Genomic DNA, 23,174 nt, shown 5'->3' with positions numbered 1-23,174 from the left:
TCCGAATCTGAATATATATTGAGCTTCAGTTCCTTGCATACCAGTTTAAGTTTATGCTGTCTGGTATTGGAAACGTATCCTAAAAGTTTAAGTAATCCTTCCCAGTGAAACTTACCAGGATTGCTTTGGAACTGAGAAAATATATTAACAGCATAAGCTATATCCGGACGAGTATGATTGCAAAGAAACGAGAGACATCCCAAAATATTTCTATAAGGATAATTCATCATTTCAGTCGTTTCTTCTTGTGTACTGGGACTTTGAGACTTTGAGTATTTCACACCTTTAACTATTGGAAGGGAAGTAATTTGTATTTTAAAAGACTTAATCGATCAACTATGTCTTCTATATATAATTGCTGATGAAAAAACACTATTTTTCTCATATTCAAACTCCACACCCAGAAGCTTTCTTGTTTTACCTAAAATTTTCAAATCAAAATGTGAACTCAGGACTTTTAATATCATTTTGGCCTGAACTTCACTTTTCCCAAACACAACTATATCATCAACATAAACCAACAGAATGACAAAATCTTTAAAACGATAGACACAATTACACCACTCAAACTTGATAAACCCTAGATTACATAGTGTTCTATCCAACTCGTAGTACCATAATCGGCCACTCTGATGCAAACCATACAAGGTTCTATCTAAGCGACACACAAAAGTTTCTTTATCTCGCTCTACAAAACCCTGAAGTTGGGACATATAAATTTCCTCTGATAAAGGAGCATAGAGATAGGCACTTTTCACGTCACATTGTATATTTGCCCATCCAAGGTGTGCAACTAAAAGGGAGAAAAAGAGCCTTATTACTGAAAAGTTGACTACAGGAGAGTAGGTTTCATCATAGGTATCGTATTTAATTTGCCGATAACCCTGAGCCACTAAACAAGCTTTAAAACGAACAATGTTTCCAAATTCGTCACGTTTAATGTTGAAAATCCACCTGCAACCCAGTGGAGTCTTGTCTTTAGGAAGTGGAACAAGATGCCATACCTTATGCTTTCACATGTTGGCCATTGCCTCTTCCATTGCCTCTATCCATTTAAACTTTTCTGCAGATTTCATTGCCTGGTTATAAGTGTTTGGAATTGAAACATCTAGTCAGCTATCTCGGGTATACGACGTTGAAGGAGTACCAGTTGGGTCGATTTCACCACTATAAGTATTACTTCCCTTGAAATCAAACAAGGTAGGATCATACTGAATATTATATTCAGTGCAATACCTTTCTACATCATTTGGTGATCGTAGTCTTTGATTAGACCCCATCTCAAAATAATACACATCCGTACGAGTGCCGTCTGGCCTTGGAACAGGTTTACGAAGCCAAGTTACTTGTCTCAATGTAGATTGAGTGTCAGTGCCAATTGTAGAAGAAGGTACATTGGTATCTGTTCTTTCCTCTATTTCAGGAAAATAGCCAACTGGAGTGTCAGTAGATTGGAACTCTACCCTTTCTTCAGATTCCAAATCAGGAAGGGTGCCCAGTGCAGCTCCACTGCCACTTTTCTGCATTCCAATCAACTCTTTAAAAATAGCATTTAGGGTTTCTACTACCTTTTGCTCATTTTCCAACCAAATCTTGTACCCTTTTGTTCGTACACTGTACCCAATCAATCGGCCCTTTGTTGTTGCCTTTGGATCAAGTTTAGAATTTCTTTTAGCCTTTGGGATTCCCACATAGGCAATCGTTCCAAATGCTTTAAGATGACGTACTGATGGTTTCCGCTTAGTGTATAATTCGAATGGGGTTCTATCTTGGCCCTTATGACAAATTCTATTAAATGAATATGCAAAATACATTACTGCATCTGACCAAAATTCGGAACTCATTCCATTATCGTGTAAGATTGCACGTACATTATTGAGAGCTGTCTGATTAAATCTCTCACAAACTCCATTCTGTTCTGGAGTATAGACATCTGTAAATTCGTGCTTTACACCATTTTTATTACAATATGACCTGAATTGATCATTATCATATTCTCGCCCATTGTCAGTCCTAAAGTATTTCAATCTAAGGTTCAAAGATCTTTCCGCACATGCTATATGCCTTTCAAATACTTCAAACACCTGACTTTTCTCCACAATGGGGTACACTACCACGTAACGAAAATATTCGTCAATAAAGGAAACGAAATAACGTTCACCATTCCTACCTGGAATGTTAATAGGTCCCCATACATCAGAGAAAACCCTTTCAAGCGGTCTCTTTACTTGAATACCTTCTAAGGGTCTATAGGAGATTCGTCTTTGCTTATTGATTTAGCAATGTTCACAAAACAAATTAGGTGAGTGCTTTAACACAGGAAGACCTCGAACTGAATGTCTCTTACTAGTCCTGACAATAGTATCATAATTTATATGACCAAACCGACCATGGCATAATTCACTATTATTATGCTGAACTGTGGATGCCTCAAATTTCACAGATTTGCCCCCCTTTTTGATTATTTTTGGGAATACATGATAGTTACTTCCTATCAACTTAGCCTTGTACAAAGTTGAATTCTCATCATCAGTAACTTTAATTTGCCCATTTTTACCATAAAATCTTGCTCCATTGATATCCACCCTAGGTCTAGATATTAAATTTCGTCTCAGTTCAGGTGAATATAACACATCTTTAAGCAAAATAACCGTATCCCCAAATTTCATTTTAACAGTACCCTTCCCATGAATTGGAAAAGTTACCCCATCAATAGCTACTAGCATATTCTCATTTTTCACAGGAGAAAAAGTATCAAACAATTCACGATTTTTACAAAAATGATGAGATGCAGCCGTATCAAAAATCCAACTATCATCATTTTCTCCCAAATTGTTTGAGGCTTGAGATTGAGCTATAAAATTGGCTTGAGCTATAAAATGGGACTGTGCATGGGAATTATTTTTACTTTTACTCAACTTGGGTTTATTCTTACACTTAGAAGATGTTTTATTACTACTAGATACAGCTGAGGAAACAGAAGAAGCAGGTGAGGGTGATCTGGAAAAGTTACCTCTCATTCTACAGTATTTTTGAATATGACCTGGACGGCCACATTTATAACACTTGAGCCATTTAATCTGCTTAAATTTGGGTTCACAGTGAGTACTTTGGACTTCTATAGTCTTATTGGAGTATTCTCTATCTATCTCTCTTAAATTAAGACGCGTTTCCTCTGCTAGAATTTCAAGTTCAACATTTTTAAAAATGAACTTTTCATCTGGCCACCTCAAAATATTCTGAACTACTTGATCAAATTTATCTGGAAGGAACCTAAGAAACTGGAAACATATATATACGTCTCTTACAGCCTGATTAATATCAGCTAACTGTTCAGTTACGCGTTTTAATCTAGAAGAAAAGAAACTAATACTTTCATTTGGCTTAATTTTGCAATTTAAGAACTCTGAAAACAGGGACATATGTCTTGACCGATAATCTGGCTGGAAATATTTGGCAAGCGTATTCCATGCCACTACTGGGTCATCAATTTCACATATCAAATTTCTATATTCAGGGCTTACATTCATATAAATTAACGATAATGCCAATCGACTTCTATTTTGATAGTCGGCAATAATTTCTTTTGCAATACCCTCAAAATCATCCAAATCAGGACATTTTTCAATACCTTTGACCAAAAGCCATGCATTTTTTTCATTCAAGAGAAACTTCATATCTTTGGACCATGTAAAATAATTACATGCATCAAGTTTAGCAGTATTATGCATGACACTAACAGTAGCCATATTTGAATTTTAACAAAAACCGCCCCCCAATCTCTTAAGTCCTAAATTAACTTTAAACTTCAAAAGTCTGCACTAAAAATAACTCAGGAGCTGGTGGCCCATAACCAAAATGATGCTAAAGCAAAGTTTAAGGTTTAAAGAAATTAAACATTTAGCAGTAGTAGCAATAAAAGCTCCCTGAGATATGTTGTACAGACATTGAAGACAATAAAAGATTTTGAACTTAACTAATTTATTGACAATATAATAAAGAATAAAAACACAGAAAATAAATGTCAACAATATTAGAGTCTTAGGAAAAATATAATATAACCATCATTCATCAAATATTTTTACCTGGTCTCCAAAACACTGGCATTCTATACAAACAAAAATGTCCTAAACAGTAATTATGCGGCCTAAAAATAAAGCTGGCCACACATTCAATAAGTCCATAATCAATGGTCAAGAAAAACACCTGAAAATTTAAATGAAGTTCTTGAAAGCACTTAAAACAGGCCTAACCCCGTTTGCACAAGGAGTCGCCGCTCACGTATTTTTAATTCCGCCTTCATTGAAGAACATGGATGCCACCCACAGCAGTCACTCATATGGTAGCCTCTGGAACCAAAGAACTTTATTCTGGAACTATCATCTCGCAAACCGGAACCAATGCACTTTAATCACCGGACTGCATGCATCCTTCTGAAGGGACTGGAAACCGCTCACTCAAGTGCCGGGAAAGCAGGAACTAGAAGGGTTGAGCCAGAGCGACGCAAGATACTGATAGCAGAAGTAGGAATGACGTCATCTCACGGCAACCAATCAGCTATCGGCACGAATCGGCTTTTCAGATGCCGTAACATCATATTTCGTTTTTGCATCTCAATTAGGTTGAAACAGTCCGTTCTCAATGCAAACAGTGGCAGCAAGAAAAAGAAGTAGAAGTAACTACTATATTACATTAAAATAAGGACTAAACTAAATAAACATTTCAAGGAGGAGAGATGATGCAGTAAAAGGTTTAAAAAAATAAGCTATATTTTCCAACAAAATTAACTGAAATAGAGAATTTTAGCTTATACCGTCCGTTATACATTAAACGCGCACGCGAAAACGTATTCTGCGTTTGCGCACACGCATATGCGCAGTCGTAAAGGTCTAACGCGCACGCGTAAACGCCTATGCGCATGTGTCAACGCGGTGCATGCACAGAAAGTTTTTAGCTTTGAGGTCCGGATTATGGGTGTCCGAATTAATGACTTTTGACTGTATATACACACATTTCTGAATCCAGTTCTAATAACAGAAGAGTACTGGTTATGAATTATTCCTTTGTCCTGAAAGAATCTTATGGTAACCTCTTTGTGATTAGGTAATTGCCAAATTGTGTAATCCATCGTACTCAGAAAAATGGTGAAATATTGGAAAAAAAAGTGAGGAGTGACGATATTTCAAACAAAACCTAATTTCAATCCACTATATTTCAAATGTAAATAACAAATACTTGTAATAATAAGTAATGATATTTCAAATGAAAACTGAAATCTTAAGCCACGGTATTTGGCATGTTGTTGCCACATTTTTAACTGACACTCCTCTAACAGAATGATACCCCCCTCCGGTAATGAAGAGCTCTTAAACAACTTCTCCCTTTTGGGAATATGAATTGTTTTATTTAAACGGTTCTGAATTTGGCGATTTAGATCAATTTCTGTACATAATTTTTAATTCAGAGATCTGTGAATTTTTTGACAGTTTTTTAGAACATTATAACATTAGTAAATTTTATTAAAATGAGGGTAATATATTAAAATTTATATTTAAGAAATAATATTAAAATGAAGCATTTTTAGTTTTCTCGGTCATATTATAAATTGAGACTACTTCCATTTTGGCAACTTGTTCTTACAATATTTTAAATCTGAAAAATAAGCGAGGTAATAAATGCTAAAAGCACAATTTGCAAACAGTTCTTAGCAAAAGCAAAATAGCTATGTAATTATTAGCCTAATGGATGTTAGCCAGAAGGTTTAATTTTGTTTTGTCATTTTGCATTGAAAACTTTAAATGTCTGTATCACTTTTCAAGTTGTTGCCACCAAATATTATCGCCCTGTGTTATATTTAAAGAATGAAGAATCTGCATAAATGTGTGCATGTTTCTCGCATCGTGACAAAACAACGGTACCTAGAGCCATCAGATTTTGAATAATGTAATTCTCTACCGAATATGGGCATCTGGAAGTCCTAATTTGGAGTTTGTTTCATTATCGATTTCATATTTGGTAACACTTTAATGGATTTTTTATTAAGAAATTCAATGATTTCAAAATAAGCAATGGCAACACTGTGCCTTCCCCCCAAAATTTTATCTACAGCATGCGAGACTGTGTATCGGATATTCTAAAGATATGCTCATTTTAAAATTATTTTGTGATATTGCTATTGAATTGAATTTTATGGTTTAAATGCAAAGAACATGATATTTAAAAAATAAAGGTAATGCACAAAATGCTGCCCCTATGGATGTATTGTAAAATCTGGAAGCTTTAAGATTTTTTTTAAATGTATTTTTTTATTTTTTCACGATAAAAAATTTTCTCCATGTAAATGTCTCAAAAATTTTCAAAATGTGCATGAGTTTCTCTATAACATTCATTTAAAAAATTTTGTGATTCCCCCCCCCCAATACTTGTGGCTTTTTGCTGTTACAGAAATGGTAGGGGTAATTTTTCTTTCATATCTTAGACATTGCATGTGTCCATTATTATCTGAGGATATTTAAAGAATTTATGTTTATTATCATGCCAGTTTTTTAGCTTATAATGTGTATTTTTTCAATGTGTCAGTTATGTGTATTGTGCATCATAAGATAAACGTGAACTTAATGTGCATATTGGGTTATGTGTTTTAATGTAGAAATATGTAATAATTAGAAAATTAATTTGTATCTCAGAAAAATTGGAATGATTCCCATGTCATAATATCTGAAAATATAAGTGCCAACAGATGGCATTCGGAGGAAACCAGTATTAGAAGGTGTAAAATTGAAAAGCACGAGACAGAAGACTGGGAACGAATGTAATGGTGAAGTGTTTCCCAGCATACAGCTCAATATATGTATATCCAGCTGTGATTAATTAGTTTGTTAATAAACCTAGTATAATAATAGTGTGTTCTGTTCCGATGAGTCAACTATATCCTGAACTACTACTTACCATGTTGGGAATGCAGTGTATTTCAATAGGGCCGTGTTAATCCCTTCCTGGCTAATTGGGAATTGACTGTATATAAAATGGTAGGACAAAATTATGTATTTATTCAATGTAATAAATGAATGTAACTTTTTTTGTTTTAGTATGGTTTGTTCTATGCTCAAAATCTTCAAACTTTAACTGAAGTAAATGAAGTGTGGAAACCTTTTATTACGAATGTGTGGAAAATATTGTCAGACTTCTATACATCAGAGCTATGTCTTAACTATAAAGCCTGTGATATTGCCATTGTTGCTATTAATGTGGCTCTTTTGCTATGCAAAGTGAAGTCAAGCTTACCACCTAATTGGTATCAGGTAAGAAATTTTTGTGGTGTAATAAAATTTTCAAACATTTATGATGCTATACATATTTAACCGGATTAAGTGTGCAAGGATAATAGATAAAAATGAATTGATAAAACAGATATTTAAAAAATAAATTTATTTAAAAAGTATATTTAAAATAGATCTATGAAACTGAAAATGAAGTCATAACAAAGTATAGTAAAGCAGTATTTATATGTTTTTCAATTACACAGCTTTTGCATTTATGTGTGTTTCATCCCTGTCCCTGTTAATTCATTTTTGTGTTAGCAGTAAAATATTTATTTTTCCAGCGTATTACTGGATACTTATAGCAAAAATTGAAGAGTTCAGGAGATGCTATATATATGAAATTCCAAGTAGTCAAGTGTATAAAAATTGCAGTTCGTGTAAAAAAAGTGAAATGAGTAGAAGAAGAAATTTCCAATCTAAAATTATCTTATTTTTATCAGCTTAAATATCAAATGTCAGTGATAGGCATTTTCAGTGTAAAAAAAGCATTTAAGACTTAAAAGTCAGTATATTATCATAACAATGTGTATATATGAAAGTAAAGGTACTTACCTAATTAAGAAGTACTGTTAACCATGAAAGTTAATGGCTATCTCTAAACTCGTGTTAATCATTCCAGCAGAAATTTGAAAGTAGAAATTGCTTTTTACTTTATTTACATAATCAACAGATGCAAGTTGCATTTATAACATGTAAAACTTTACTTGTCAATAATTTCAGTTGCTTGTCATAATTTTTATGTTATATCACCATTGTTTGTCAGTTCTAAAATAAAAACTTATGTCCATTGACACATACTTGAGTGATGCTTGTAAATTTGAAAATATTCAAGGCAGGTCACAAATTTTAATTGTTTTTACAGTATGTGGTAAAAACAAATAAATAGCAAGTAATTTATATCATTCTTGCGAAACTTGAATTGTTTTATGAAGAAATGATCAGATTTGAATAAACCGAGGCAAAGATTTTATGGACTGTGTTGTGATGTCATGCTTGCTTATTATTGGTGCTAAATCACTCTATTTGGCAACATTTGTTGTTTGCCAAAAGTGGTTGATATTAAATATGCTGGTGAGAGTAGCTGTTGTGATAAACTCTCTCAGTGTCTATCAAAATCTTTGGAATCTCACTTATACTCTCATTTCTATTTCTTTGAGCTCAAAGGATGAATTCTTGAAACAATATTTTGCATACAATGGTAGGGGAAGGGGTAATAAACATCAGCTAGAAAAAAGCTGTGTAATTGTATTCACATTTTAGATATTAGTGGGCTTCGGAGTAACAGTCTCATCTGTGCTGTATGATGGCTTTACAAGTATCTTCATTTTCTTTATCCTATCTATTTGTTGTATACATGGGGTTTTAGAAAGGTGGCTAGAAGTATGTCTAGGATTTCATCCTAGACATGTATTTCCAGGTGCATAATTTCTTAAAAAGGGGTGCATTTTATGAATACTTTGCATGGACAATTTCAATTGTGTTGTGACATTGCAGAGATACAGATTTTGCACAGACTATATTCAGTTGTGTTGAGGTGTGTTGTGATGGAAAGGAATAGTTTTCTAGTATTTGATCCCCTTAAAGTAAAAGGTTCAGTTAGTAAAATATTGGCTATAATTTAATTATACATGTACTGAATTTGAATTCATAGAGATATGCTAAATAAATAACTTCATTCAAAATAAAGAGGTCAAGGGTAAATTTAATAACAGAAGTTTAGCCTATGATGAATATATTAGTTATCAAAATACAATTTCTGTTTTGTAACTGTTTTATAAATTTATAAAATTCTTAAATTTAAGTTAGTAATATGCATGGAAAATTATTTATGTTAGTTAATTTGTTCTTATTGATTGATACATGTAAATTATGTGCATAAATACATACATGTAGTTATGTATGGAGCTTTTTAACTTTTAATGAATATTTTATTTATCGATTTGAAGAATTATTTATATAATTATATTTTATTTATCGATTTGAAGAAGCACACAAAAGATTATGATTTTGTTGTGTAAAATCCCCCATCTACAAATTTGAGATTTATTTTTTTAAATAAAATTGTAAATCATATAAGAAATTTTGTAATTTTAAATGTATATCTGAAGTTGGCAATAGGCCCATTTATAAATACAAAATTTATTATAGTCAAATGCACTGTGCAAAAAAAGGGGGGGACATTTCTATATCTCCCGTTCTACTGGGCTGATTGATGAAATTCAAATTTTGTTTTTCATATCTTGAAAGCATGATTTAGTTATGTATTAGATTTATATATAGCTTTGCTCTAATATACATATTTTGACACAAAATTAGACTTTTTCTGAAATAACATGCCAATTTTTTTCCATATTTCGGTTCTATGACTCAAATTATGCCCCAATATGAAAGTTTGTAAAATTTGGTACAAAATTTACGGAGAAATTCAAAAATTCATCTTGCCGTAATTTTTTCACTTTACACCAATAATAATTCATTTGACGATTTGCAAATAATTTTAACAAAGTGCATAAACCACATTGGATGTTATTATCACTTTCAACAACTCTGCCAAATTTCAAAATGCACCAATATTTAAATTCACATTCCTTTTTATTTTTAGGAATTGGTAGGGATAATTTTACTTTCGGATTTTAGATCGGGAAGTTTAGAAAGATTTAAAGATGTATAATTTCAGAGCACGTAATGAATATGTTTTATAACAAATTTGTGATGAAATTCATATCTTTTAGAGAATTTTTGGAAGGACGTTTGGAAACAAAAAATTATTTGAATTATCTTCTTTTGATTCCAGAAGTCTCACTTAACATGTTTATCTTTCCTTTATTTTCTTATCTTTGCACTAGATGCAAGCATTGAAGCAAGCAAAGAAATTATTGAATATTTGAAAATTAGGTGTTTTAATCTTTTATAACTTTAAACTTAAACTAACTCATGGTGCTGGACAAAAAACTCAAAGTATAGTGGTAGTACAAAAGTTAAATTTTAGGTTCGCGCTGTGAGTAAACCTAAGTAAAAGGAAAAACAATAACCCCAAATTCATTTAAAGCTCCATGTTTCTTAAAAGCCTACCAGCTCAAACAAATGAAGTGACATGACAAACCAAAGTTAGTTAACACACAAAATAAATGGCAATTAAAATTCTAAATCAAACACATTTATTAAATTTTTGAATATAATAATATTATTAGTAAATACTTGAGAGTAACTAACTAATCAGTATCCCCTACCACTTATTTTTACTATGAAAATATCGCATCTGTCACACAAAATTTCAGCTTACAATAATTAAAACATTTAATTAATAAACATTTTTTTTACAAATTAAGAAGGTGTAACATATTTTAATTCTCCAAATAAAATGGTTCTCATTAATTAGAAACTAACATTTTCTGACTCAATAACTCAGTAGGTGAAACAAATTTTCAACATACCAAAACTGGCCATCACTCTAAATAATAAATCACTTCTCAATTTTACTAACTGTAATATTTAATTTATATAATTAATGACAATATATACATGGTAGATAAATCATTATTAACTGTTCCACCACAGCATTGGGAAAACTAAGAAAAAAGTAATCTTAAAATTTTTTCACTCACAAATGGAAGACAGTTTTTCTGGGTAGCAGGATCCTTGGTGTCCAATCCACAGGGAAATGAGCCAAGCCCATTTTTCCTTCTGTCACAACCCTTTCGGAAGCGTCTAAAATTATTAGAAATCACAAGTGGAATCAACAGTCTAATAGTTCTTCAAACAGCCAGGAATCGCTTTATCTGTCCATTAGGTGGGAACCAATAGTCCAATTTAGAAGGATCTTTATTTCAATTCAATAACAGGTAGCTGAATATACACAAGTTTTTAGCACGATCACTTGCATCATCGAAGCTGCGAATCAATATTTTAAGCTGAATATTTCGGAAAAAGGCTCTTGGAGATAAACCTGCGATTCGGGTGTTCCTTCTATACATTTTAAGTATAAGCAGTTGCTTTAGAATAAGAGAAATCTTTAATTTAAAAATTCTAAAATAAAGAGCAACTCATTGAAGAAGAATTCAAAGGTGCATTGTTGAAACATTAACTCTCTCGCTACACATCCCGCGATTTCCACGGGCAACGTAAAATTAGTAAAATTTGTGCAACCCGCGATCTTCGCGGGGATGAATTTTTGCCATCTATTTAACTTTGCAACCCGCTCTTTCCCCGTTCAGGGTTTCCTTTCGGCTTTTCTGTGATGTTTAATTTTTTATTTAGATGTGGGCTAACAGATAGCATTAGTTGTCCATATTTCTGCCAGATATACAAGAATACATAGTGTAGCATTTTGCATGCGCTTTTCAGAGTTCAAAGATGTCTGGCAGGAAGCATTTCACGAGTGATATAACCTATATTCCTGACGATATTTCTGACACTGATAAGTAGTTCTGACTCTGATTTCAAGTATATTAAAGATAGTTATAGTGAAACTGATGAAAATTTCTCAGATTCCTCTGCAGATAATGATGAATCTGAAAATTCAGCTTTTATAGAAAACGTTCGACAGTGGTGCAAAATTGATATGCAAATTATTACATTATGCAAATATTTACATTAGTATATATGTTTTACCTTATTATTTTATAAAATAAATCATAATTTAACCAATATTAATTTTCAAAATTTTCCTTTATAACATTATTCTTCAATTTCAGTATTCTGACAACCTTTTTCTATGATCTAATTCTATAGTTAAAAAAAACTCTTTTACAAAAATTTTTTGTATATTTTTAACTGTAAAATATATACAGATTTGAAATATGTAATAAAAAAATATGCAATTTTTGAACCTATTTTGATAAAAAAAAAGTATGCAGTGAGAGGGTTAACAAACTATGAAATGAGATTAATGGGAATATTGATTTGTTTATTGAAGCAAATATACTTATAAAAGATGCTAAAGAGAAGGAAATTAGTGTAAATTGTCTAAAATATCTGAAAAATGTTTAACTTAAAAAGATGCATAAATATTTTGTTTGTTGTTGCTACAAAACATAAATGATGTATATGTTTTAATTTATATATCATTTTAGAATCAGTATCATAAATTATAACTGCTGAAAAGCATTCTTAATGCTTTTTCAATGAATATTTAAAAAAAATGTAGTTGTAGTCATGTAAGTCTAATATGACTAACGATATCTAACTACGTAATTTAATTATTTAGCCAACTGCCCACCCTTAAAAAAGTTATCTCTTCATGTTAAGTTATTGCCTTTCCACAAAAATGTAAAAATTAACGTCAAACTTTATTCCTCACTAATGAAACTTAAAATAATACAAAACAAACCATCACTTCTGGTACTTCAGTAACTTATTGGAACTTTGTATTAAATACTGTTATTGTGTCTAGATAATTGCATTAGTTCATACAATTCTTATTTGCTGATAGGTCCTTACATTTTTTTATTGATGGTCCTTAAAAGTGCTTAATTTGCATATGCAGAAATGTGCACAAACTATATATATGTGTGTGTGTGTGTGTGTATGTATGTATGTATGTATTTAAGAGATGCTGAGGGTGTTTAGGGATTGCTTCTTTATTTTGATGTCAGTTCTCAGACCGATTAGAGCATGCACATATCTACATTGCATTAAGTTTTTTGGTAATCCTTTTTCTAAAGTAAAGGCAACATTTATTTCTCTTAAATGCTGAGTGCATTTTGCTTTATGTGTTTATTGTATTTTCATTTATTCTGAATTTATTTATTATTTTATTTTTATTTTATTTTATTTATTTATTTATTTATTTTTATTTTTATTTTTATTTTTTTGCAAAGAAATAAAGCAGAAACATTTCCAGGCATGTGGTGTTTTAACCCCCCCCCAAAAAAAAAAGTAATGTATTCCAGCCTTCATGAAAGACCTGATATAAATGTAAGATGAACAAAAGCCTACAGAGTGTTAGAATGAGAATTGGGTACTGTGTTGGAGATATATCGGTGCACATCAGTTAAATGCACAATTAACTACATTTCTTAAACACATAGCAGAGTTGTGCAACTGTATTCAGTAATAAGAAGTAACATGCTGTATTATATTCAGGATGAGAAAATTTCCCAGTTTCAGAATTTTTATGCTTTAATGTAAAAACAAACATGTATATACATAATTAAAAATGTATACTTTCATATGCATAAGAAGTCCAAAAAATGAAAGTAATAAAAATTTGATCTTTGACAATAGTTAAATCATATTACTAAATTTTTCAAAATAGGCATACTTATTTTATGAGTATAATGGGTAAAGATTTATTTTATAATAACAATATATACAAGAAATTGTTGTAGAAAATGCTCATAAACTTTGTTTTGATGTATCTTGATCGTACAAATGTAGTCTGCAGTGTTAAAAATTCATTTAGTATTTAGATATACATCTTGATGGTTGTTTTTCTTCCTCATAGGAATTCTCTCCTGATTTAACAGTAGAAACAAAAAATCAATTATTGCATGATATTTTTACAGTTTGTGGTCTCAACTGAAATGTAAGTATTTACACCTGTGTATTTGTTATTAATACTTGTTTAAAAAAAAAAGTGTAAAAAGTAAGTGTTACTTCTGCATTATGGAAGCCTTGATAAGAAATGGAAATTGGCATGTTTTAATTTAGGACAGAATCAGGTGGTTACTAATACATACAAGAAAAGCATTTAGTGTCTATAAGAATTTATTTAATATATGTTGTGTCCACAAAAATCTTTGCCAGGCCTTTATTTTAGCAACTGTTGGTCATAGATAAATACTTCCACTTGCAAAAATGTTTTAAATGGCACAAAGATTCGTGTTTTTAAATTAAAAAAAAGTTAATTTACTGAAATATGAAATACAGTCATCCGGCGAGCAATTCCAGATTTTGGAAATTTTCGGGTTTTAGATTATCAGTTTAAATGTATTAAGATGACATGAAAGCATGGCAACATTGGGACTTTGCTTATTGTTTAAATGCTAACACTCTCCTCCTCCCATAAATCAGTGTATTGTCGTTGGCCATGATGCGACTCCCTAGCTAGCAGGCATTTGAAAATAACAGGCAGAAATCTCGATTAGCGTGGAGCAAAATCGTATTTACGACATACCTGCTTCTTTTTGTTGAGAATTATACTCTTCCTTCTTAAGACTTTGCATCAATGCAAACTCTCCCAGTTTTACCAGGAGTGAAAGACTCCCCGTTTTTAATTTTTAGCCTTTACTAAAGAAAATGGGTCCCAGCAATAAATAAATTTTATTGAATTAATGAAACTTAAATTACTCAAACTGCATTCCCTACCTATAGTAGTTTTAAGAATAGTTTTTCTTAAAGTTCTTTGTCCATCTGAATTGTACATTTTTATTGATATTATTTAATTTTTCATATTAAAATTACATTTGATGTGATTATATAGTACAAAGTCCGTAATCCGGACTCGTCGGGACTTCAGCGATTCCGGGTTAGGGTTTTTTCCGGATTATAGATCATCAATTTAAATCTGGTAAGATGGCATGCAGAAATTATACAATTAAAAATATGAAAACGTAATTTATGAAATAAAGAGCAATTATGATCTAAAGAGTATCAAAATTTAAAAAAAAAAAAGGCTTAATATTTATTTGTTTACTTTAATAAACATTTCTTTCAATGTAAGTTGTTTAAGTTGCTTCGTTTTTTGTGCTAATACTTTCTCTTTAATTCTATAAACAGACATAATTTCTTGTTCAGTTACAAAGTTCCACTGTCCATCACTGTAATTGCTGTGTCGAGAAGCCGACTAACTCGTCAATTGAAATTTTTTCGTTTTCAATAAATTAATTTGATAATTTGTATTTATTAATTATTTTTATATTTATTTTATTTATTTATTTACTTTTGTTCCTCTTTGCTGATGGTCTTCCGTAAGGCTCCGGCACTTCTAATTTTAGAAAATAAGCCCTGTTCTGTCTATAAATGGGAACTTTTGTTTTGAACAGAAATCACTGGAGGAAACATTTTTTATTTGCTATGTGCGCAACTGTAATTTTAAAAATGCATAAATGAAATGATTTAAGCCTGAAAGAAAAAGATAACTTGCTGAAAGAATATAATATGCTTGGTAAATGCAGCCAAGGAGAAGAACTGTGTAAAGTAAGAATTTTCCAAACCAGCATTGAACAGTTTACTTCAATAAAGAAATAAAATTGATAAAGAACTAGTAAAAGATATGAATGTCTCAAGGATATATATACAAAAGGGGATGAGAAATTGAGAGAATTGAAATTGCTCTTCAAGAACGATTTCAAGCTTTGAAACTAAAGAATGTTCCAATTTCTAGAGCTCTTTTAACCACAAAAACTGTAGAATTCTCTAAAATGCTTTTTTTTTGGGGGGGGGGTCTATCTGATGGATGGCTCACAAAATTAAAAAAAAGAAATAGCATTTTTTATCAGAAATTACGGGGTGAAAAGAAAGGGGCAGATCATCATTTTTGTGCGAACTGTATATCAGACTTTTTGGGCTTCTAAAAGAATACAGTGTTTAAATGTGAAGCAGCAGTTCGTTCTAAGAGTATGTTATTAATGTGCGATATGGATGCAACATTTAGGAAGACTGTGATAGTTATTGAAAAAAGTAGAAAATCCTCAATGGTAGAATGTTTCTGGAGTCTAGAATAGAAAGTGGGAATCCCACGCTCATAGGTGTGTGAATGTTAAGTGCGATAATCATTGCTGTCTTTCTAGAACACTAAAAATGCAAAATGTATCCAAAAGAGACTTTCTCTTTTCAAGAAACAAGTGCAGTAATCCTAATTGGTAAACATGCAGTAATCCTAATTTATTGTCTAAATCAGTTCTTGTTAGTCGAAAGCAGACATCCAAATGACATTGAGGCAGATAAAACTGCTTTGAGGGGCCAGCTGTCAAACAACCATGAGATTAAAATTGCAAATTCTGTTAAAAAAATTGCTGTGTCCCAATTAATTTGCATACCATAGCAGTAAGCATATTAAATGTTTAGTAGTAAAACACTGAGAAAATGTTCACTAACTAATGAAACACATTAATGTATATTGCACAGTTGCCAACTAGTTTTTCATCATGTCTTTCTGTAGAATACTAAATCTCCTGGTTTTTTAATTTTTAAGCCTTACAAACTGCTGAAGAAAATGCTTCCCAGTAATAAATGAAATTTATTAATTAATGGGCCTTAAACTATGCAAATTCCGTTCCACACCCCGTTTGTTACATAATTTATATTATTAAATTTTATTTGATCAGTGCTTGTAGAACTTTTTATAAAAATTCAAGCTAAGTTTAATCAGGTAGTATTTGTATTTAATTTTGTTTTACATCAAAATATGCTACATCATTAAGTTTATGCACACAATAGTATGTACATTGACTATTAATTTTATTTTTCTCATATTTAAATCTACTTTGATAAATGAGATTTCCTTCTTTACTCAGGATTTTTTTGGTATAAACATTACAAAGTACAAACTGAGATTAGCAAAGAACATAAAATATAAAGAATTCATTACGCCGTTTAAAATGGGATAGAGCAGTGGTTGTCAACCTTTTGACTAACGTGTACCATCTAAACAAAAACTGAAAACCTTTAGTACCACCACTACTACCACCACCACTCTCGAACAAAGCTCGGATCGCATAAATTTACGAGTAGAGAAAAAAATCAGGATGTTGGGATTTTAAATTTTGAATTTAATAATTAAAAAAGAAAATCTGAAGGGCTTCAGATTTTAAATTACATCCAAAGGAGCATTTTTTAACATTTTGTGTGTTACCTTTATCTATTAAATATCATGTTCTTCACACTTAAACCATAAAATTCAGTTCAAGAGCAATATCTCAAAATAATTTTAAATTGAGCATATCTGTAGAATATCCGATAAAAGTCTCGCGTGCTAGAGATAAAAATGTTTTTTTCTGTACAATGTTGCCATCGCTCGCTTCAAATTTGGGCTTTCAGATGCCCATATTCGCAATAGAATTATGCCATTCAAAATTGGATTTATCACATTGCGAGAAACATACATACATTTATGCAGATTCTTCATTATTTAATTTCTTCAAATATAATACAGGGTGATAATATTTGGTGGCAACGATTTGAAAAGTGATACAGCCTTTTAAAGGCTTCAACGCAAAATGCCAAAATGAAATTAATAGTCCTTCAGGTAAATTGCCCCTTTGGACTAAAAATATTTTGCTTTTTTTTTTTTTTTGGCATACCACTGATTTTTCTCTTGTGCACCACCAGTGGTATGTGTACCACCGGTTGAGAACCCCTGGCATAGAATGATTGCCGATTTTAAATATTAGAGTAGTACAACTCGTAAAATACGGCACCTCATCTCAGAACAGCAAATGCAAAGCTTTTTGCTGTTAGAGAAATAGTCCTCACTTGCTATGGAGTCAGATAATCTAACTGAAGCGCATGAGATCTGAATTGCAAATTTGCTAGCTAAATCAAAGTAACAGTACATTACTTAATGGCATAAGTCCATATTTATAGCTGCTCACTTTCCTAGTTTTACTGAGAGGCTTTCAGTTTTTTGTCATACGTCTCGATACTTTTAGTAGATCACCGAATCTCTCAGTTTTTAATTTTTAAACTTTACTAAGGAAAATGTTTTCCAGCAATAAAATAAATTTATTGAATTAAAGATCGCTTAGATGGGATGATGGTTAGTCACTCTGAATGCCATACCAAAGGGCTGGGATACGAATCTCGGAGAGGCCATGGTTGATTCTAAATGTATAGTATGTTTGCAGCATGGGGGCACTCTAAATCTATGACAAGCCAAAAGTCCTTTTGTGTAGCTTGGGTGATAGGAAGGAAGAGTGGGAGATCCTTGGACCACCCCTGGGATGCTCTCTTTCAAAATTGGGTAGGTGAAGGGGAAGTAAAAGTCCATCCTCTTTTGAGGATCTGGTAACTATCTCTACATATAATAAAACAAAGAGTCTGTCTCTCTGTGTGTGTGTGTGTGTGTCTTTTGTTGGCGCTGCGCGTAAGCTAATAGACCCACGGCAACGAAATTTGGTACGTAGGTGCATCTAGACAAGAGCCAGTCCACCTCGAAGCAATTTTTTTCGAAATTCGAATTAAAATTTTTTTATTTTATGTTTTGTGATGAAATTGCGTCGTTTTGAGACATAATGGGCTATAGGAAAGCGAGATTTTACTCTACGCACTCCATTTTCACATCGTCATGAAACGTAGGCACTTAGCTATTTTACGAACTTAAAATAAATTTCGTGTTTCAATAAATTGATTAAATACGAATTTATTTAACAAAGGGAGCTTAACACCTTTTCAGTGGAATTTTTTTAAAAAAATTTATGTTTAAAAATGTACACTTTATTTTTGTTTGATTTTTGGACACGTTAAACTTTCATCCTTGCGACTGCTTATACAAAAAAATTTTGGAAAAATGATAATATTTTGTATTTTTAAAAAAATTTTTAAATGAAGCTTCCAAGTACACTTTTCACATCTCACATCTTTACAAATGTGATTTTGGCAACAATTTTCCTTTCTTATTGTTGTTGATAGATTTTTGATAAAATCGCATTATTTTGAATAGTTTCATTCTTTTAGAAATATGGGTTTGGGAACAATTTTTCATCGTATTTCTTATGTCATTGTTTTTAAGAGATTGGCATATTTCATTTTATTGTCATTTTTTTTTGGTAGACGGTTGCACGGATTTTGCCGATTTTTCGTTTGCCGAGTAATACGACTTATGGTAAACCCATAGCTGGATAAGTTATTTATGGTAACCGATACTTTGTTGTCATTTTATTTAAAAAATAATGCGTTTTATTATGCATAAATTCAGTGTTTTAAATATCATTTATGGCTTCTAAATATTAAAAATCAATTTAATTTTGCATTTTTATTTGAAATAAAAATTTTGTTGTTTATAATATTTTATATAATTTTATGTTGTGGATGATGTAATGAGGTCACCTTACTTAAAAAGTAATTGGTTTTATTAATATCTATAAATTTAATCTAATGTTTTAAACATTATTTATGTCTGTTAAGTATTAAAATACAATTTAATTTTGCATTTACTTAAAAAAGATTTTATTATGAATGATTATTTAAATAATTTTAATTCTATGCGTGATGTAATCAGCTCCCTGATTGGTTACTGAATATTTGTGCATGACTGCGCCATTTTAAAATTTTATTATTCATCTCTTCGAATTCCTCAGATTTCAAATGGAATGGATATGTCCGTTTCGAAGATGAATGTTGTTATTGGTAATTACCAAGAATAAGTGGTATCAGAATAAAAAAAAATTTACCTTTGAGACCTTATTTTGGCCAACCTGGCTTTTCTAATTAAAGATTTATTTATAAATTGTTAATAGCGTCAGAGGAAGTTTATTTAAAATTTTTGGAGAAAACCTCCTTCTTCAATGACGGGAGAGAGATGTGGATCACAGATGAAGATCGTTAGAAGACCTCCCTTTTTTTTGTGGTACTTATCAATATACGACAGGTAAAATACTTTAAAAAATGTAAGTACATACCGTATTTACGCGAATCTAATGCGCATCGTTTTTGGCCAAATGTAGTATTAAAAATTGGGGTGCGCATTAAATTCGCATAAATACGGTAAATTTCAGACAATAACATACCGTATTTATGCGAATCTAATGCGCACCCCAATTTTGAGTACTACATTTGGCCAAAAACGATGCGCATTAGATTCGCATAAATACGGTAATTTTCTTTCACTTTATAATTGTATACTTCAACTTTATTAAAAAATTAATACAATGTTTTCAAAAATTCCTGAGATATTTATTGCCACATATGTTTTAATGTTAAGTAATTAATTCCTATAAAACTTGTTTTAAAGTATTTAAGTAATATTTTAATTCTTTTAAACGTTGGTATGATGTTTTTAATTCGATATTTAATTTAAGTAATATTTTAATCCAATCAAATGTTGGCGCAATGTTTTTATAGCAGTGTTTTTATTCTATTATATGAAAGTAATAATTTAACCTTACTTTAGCATTTTATACTCTTAGTAAATGTATTTATTTACATTTGCCAGCTATCTTAGAAAACAACATTTTCAACAAAAAATTAATCCATTATTTTACTATATGTGTAAAACACGTAAAAACAGCATTTTTCAAGATGGCTGATGACTATGAAAACCGCACCAACAATTACGCCAATGTAAATCGCCAAAAATCAGTGCAACCGTCTGCCAAAGTAGCACCTAATTTTTTTCTCTTGAAAATATAACGTAAAACATCATTAATTATACTTTGCTTTTCAGAATTTTTTTTTTTTTTTTTTTTAATTCTTTTATGTTATTTATTGCTCATTTCACTGTTTTAAGATATTGAAAAGTTTTAAGTGATTTTTTTTAGGAAACAAAGTTCTTAACCTCCTTTATACCATTTGAGTTCTTAAGATTTTGCAAAGGGAAGTTAGTTAATTTATTTATTAGGATAATTAATATTTGTATTAAAGGATATTGCTTATTTTATTGTAATTTTGTTATATGTAATAACTCTTTTTTATGAAGTTTTTCTGCAGAGTAAAATTCTATGCAGTTTTTAAATTTAACGTTTGGTGTTGCCTTCAGCCATTTTTCCGGTACATTTAAAAGCCAGATGAAGGCTGGCAGCAAAGCTGCTAGTTCTTCCATAAAATATCGAGTCAAAAACAACAACAACATTAAATTAAAGAAACTTGGAGCTATCTGTGCAAATTCCATTCTCACAGTCCTTGTGAATTTCTGCATAAGTTTTCTTGTTAAATTTTATTTGATCTGAGTAGTCTTCATATAATGGAGAATTTTGAATGAAAATGTTTAAACTCCATTCCCCCAATGCTTTTGATTTTTCAGCATATTTCTTAAATTCTATTTTATCTGAATTAATTGTCTTAATATACTGTATTATGAAAATTCAGGCATTAATTGGTTAATACTTATATTTAATTTTTTTTTACCTTAATTAAAAAAAAATACTAAATCTACTAAGTATTAATAAGCCTATCCACACAGTAGTTTATACATGAATTATTAATTTTATTTTCATCATAATTAAAATTACTTTGATGAACAATAGCTTTTCTTTCCTACTTAGAATTTTCTCAACATAAAATTATAAGAAAATTATGTAGTAAAATTACCCACAGGACATAAAATGTAGAATACCTTATTGGCTATTAATATATTTTACATTGGAATCATATTAGTATCTGTAATCATGCATTGTAAAGTGAATTTGAAGTTTTTCTTTTAAAATGGTATTATTGTACAATATGAAAAACCCCAGGGAAACTCAGTTTTCTATATTTCATAGAGTTTTAAACAGAGCTTAAATTGTGACGGAGCTAACCGGATTCCAGCTCCGGTACTTCTTAATTTTTGGGATAAATCAGAATTGTAGGCGGAGTGCACCGGAGCCCTAAATAAGAAGGTTCCAGCACTTGTAACTGAACAACAATTTCACTAGAAATTTGGTCTCGAAAATTTTATTTTTTGCAATAAAATTATATTAAAAATTGCTTATTTTAGTTTATCTCTATACATTTTATTTAATTTTAATTATTTAATCACTTAAATCTTTAATTATTTAAATAAATAATAATTAATTAGTTTTATTTAATTAAATAATTATCAATAAATATTAATCATTGATATTGATTAAATAATTAATAATTACTTTGATGATAATTAATATTTAATTTTTAAATTATTAATGATTTTAAGTCATTTTATTTACTTTTATTCCTCTTTGCTGACGATCTTCCATAGGTTCCATAGGCTTCCTGGTTTTAAAGCAAAATTATTTTTTTCCGTTACCCATATTTCTCCAATAAGTTTTACAAAGTGTTTGTTTCTGTATGGTGATCTAGTTTAATTCTTTATGTACAAGAAAGGAGTTTTATTTAATGTTACTATATGAATGAATCTAATGATGATAAATTTTATTAGTTTAGTAGTGATCATTTTTATTGGCTAATGAGGTACTGAAAATAATATATATAAAAAAATTGATTTACTAAAGTTGATATTTTTTTTAATTAAAAATGGAAATTTTTCTCTTTGTTAGCATGATGTTGTCAAGTCTGATAAAATTGTGAAACACTGCCCGATGATATTGGTGCTTAGTCGGGACTTTTTCCTGGTATTTTCTCTTATGGCTATTGCAGCTATGGCTGATAGTTTTTTGTCACTATATAAATTACTGTGTTAACTCCATATAATGTTTCGTGTTTGTAATGTTTTGAAGTAATAAAATTTTTGAATGATTGTATCTGAAGTATTGCATTCTTTCTTTAAATTAAAAACTATATAAGTAAAAAATAAGCTAAGTAAAAATACCATTAGTTTTTGCTTTTCTGCCCATCTTCACTACCCATCTTGAGCACAGCCATCCAACTGCAAATTTTAACATCTGCATTGGACGCTGAACTGTGGGCCTTAATACAATAAATATTAATTGGTGCACTGATCAAGTGACTTTGATCTTACTTGTACAGTAATACGTAAAATTTAGTGCTAAAACAATGTAGTCTTAAATACAGTCCTAATTATAGTTGCCCATCAGCATTCGAGTGGTAAAGTTGCTGAACACTGGTAGTTTGATCTGGCAAATCCTGGCAAACAGGCTGGCTGCATGGTCAGTTTTCATGGTTTTCCCCATCTATAGTGTGGATAGGAACCAGTTTCCCTTAAAAAAGTCCTCCACGAAGGCATTTCTTGCTATAGACAACCCTTGAATTGCTTTGCTTAATTGATTAACCTAACCTAATTATAGTTCAAAATAATGTATTAATACAAATATTTTT

General features: G+C 30.8%; 1 protein-coding gene across 1 annotated transcript in view; it reads left to right on the top strand.

Annotated features, from left to right (window-relative positions):
• The window catches only part of LOC118188335 (cyclin-Q-like), a 48,308-nt gene extending 25,669 nt beyond the window's left edge, over window positions 1-22,639 (top strand). Inside the window, exons 5-7 of the mRNA XM_035358747.2 lie at window positions 7,089-7,301; window positions 13,768-13,848; window positions 22,436-22,639. Of these exons, the coding sequence (XP_035214638.1) occupies window positions 7,089-7,301; window positions 13,768-13,845 (291 nt within the window). The 3' untranslated portion in view covers window positions 13,846-13,848; window positions 22,436-22,639. The remainder of the gene's footprint in view (window positions 1-7,088; window positions 7,302-13,767; window positions 13,849-22,435) is intronic.
• The last annotated feature ends 535 nt before the right edge of the window (window positions 22,640-23,174 follow it).

Source organism: Stegodyphus dumicola, chromosome 8, assembly GCF_044657685.1.
Source record: "Stegodyphus dumicola isolate Sdum_Otavi_A_Nest chromosome 8, ASM4465768v1".
NCBI lineage: Eukaryota > Metazoa > Arthropoda > Arachnida > Araneae > Eresidae > Stegodyphus > Stegodyphus dumicola.
Note: the sequence above shows the minus strand (reverse complement) of the source record. Positions and strands in the feature narration are given on the sequence as shown.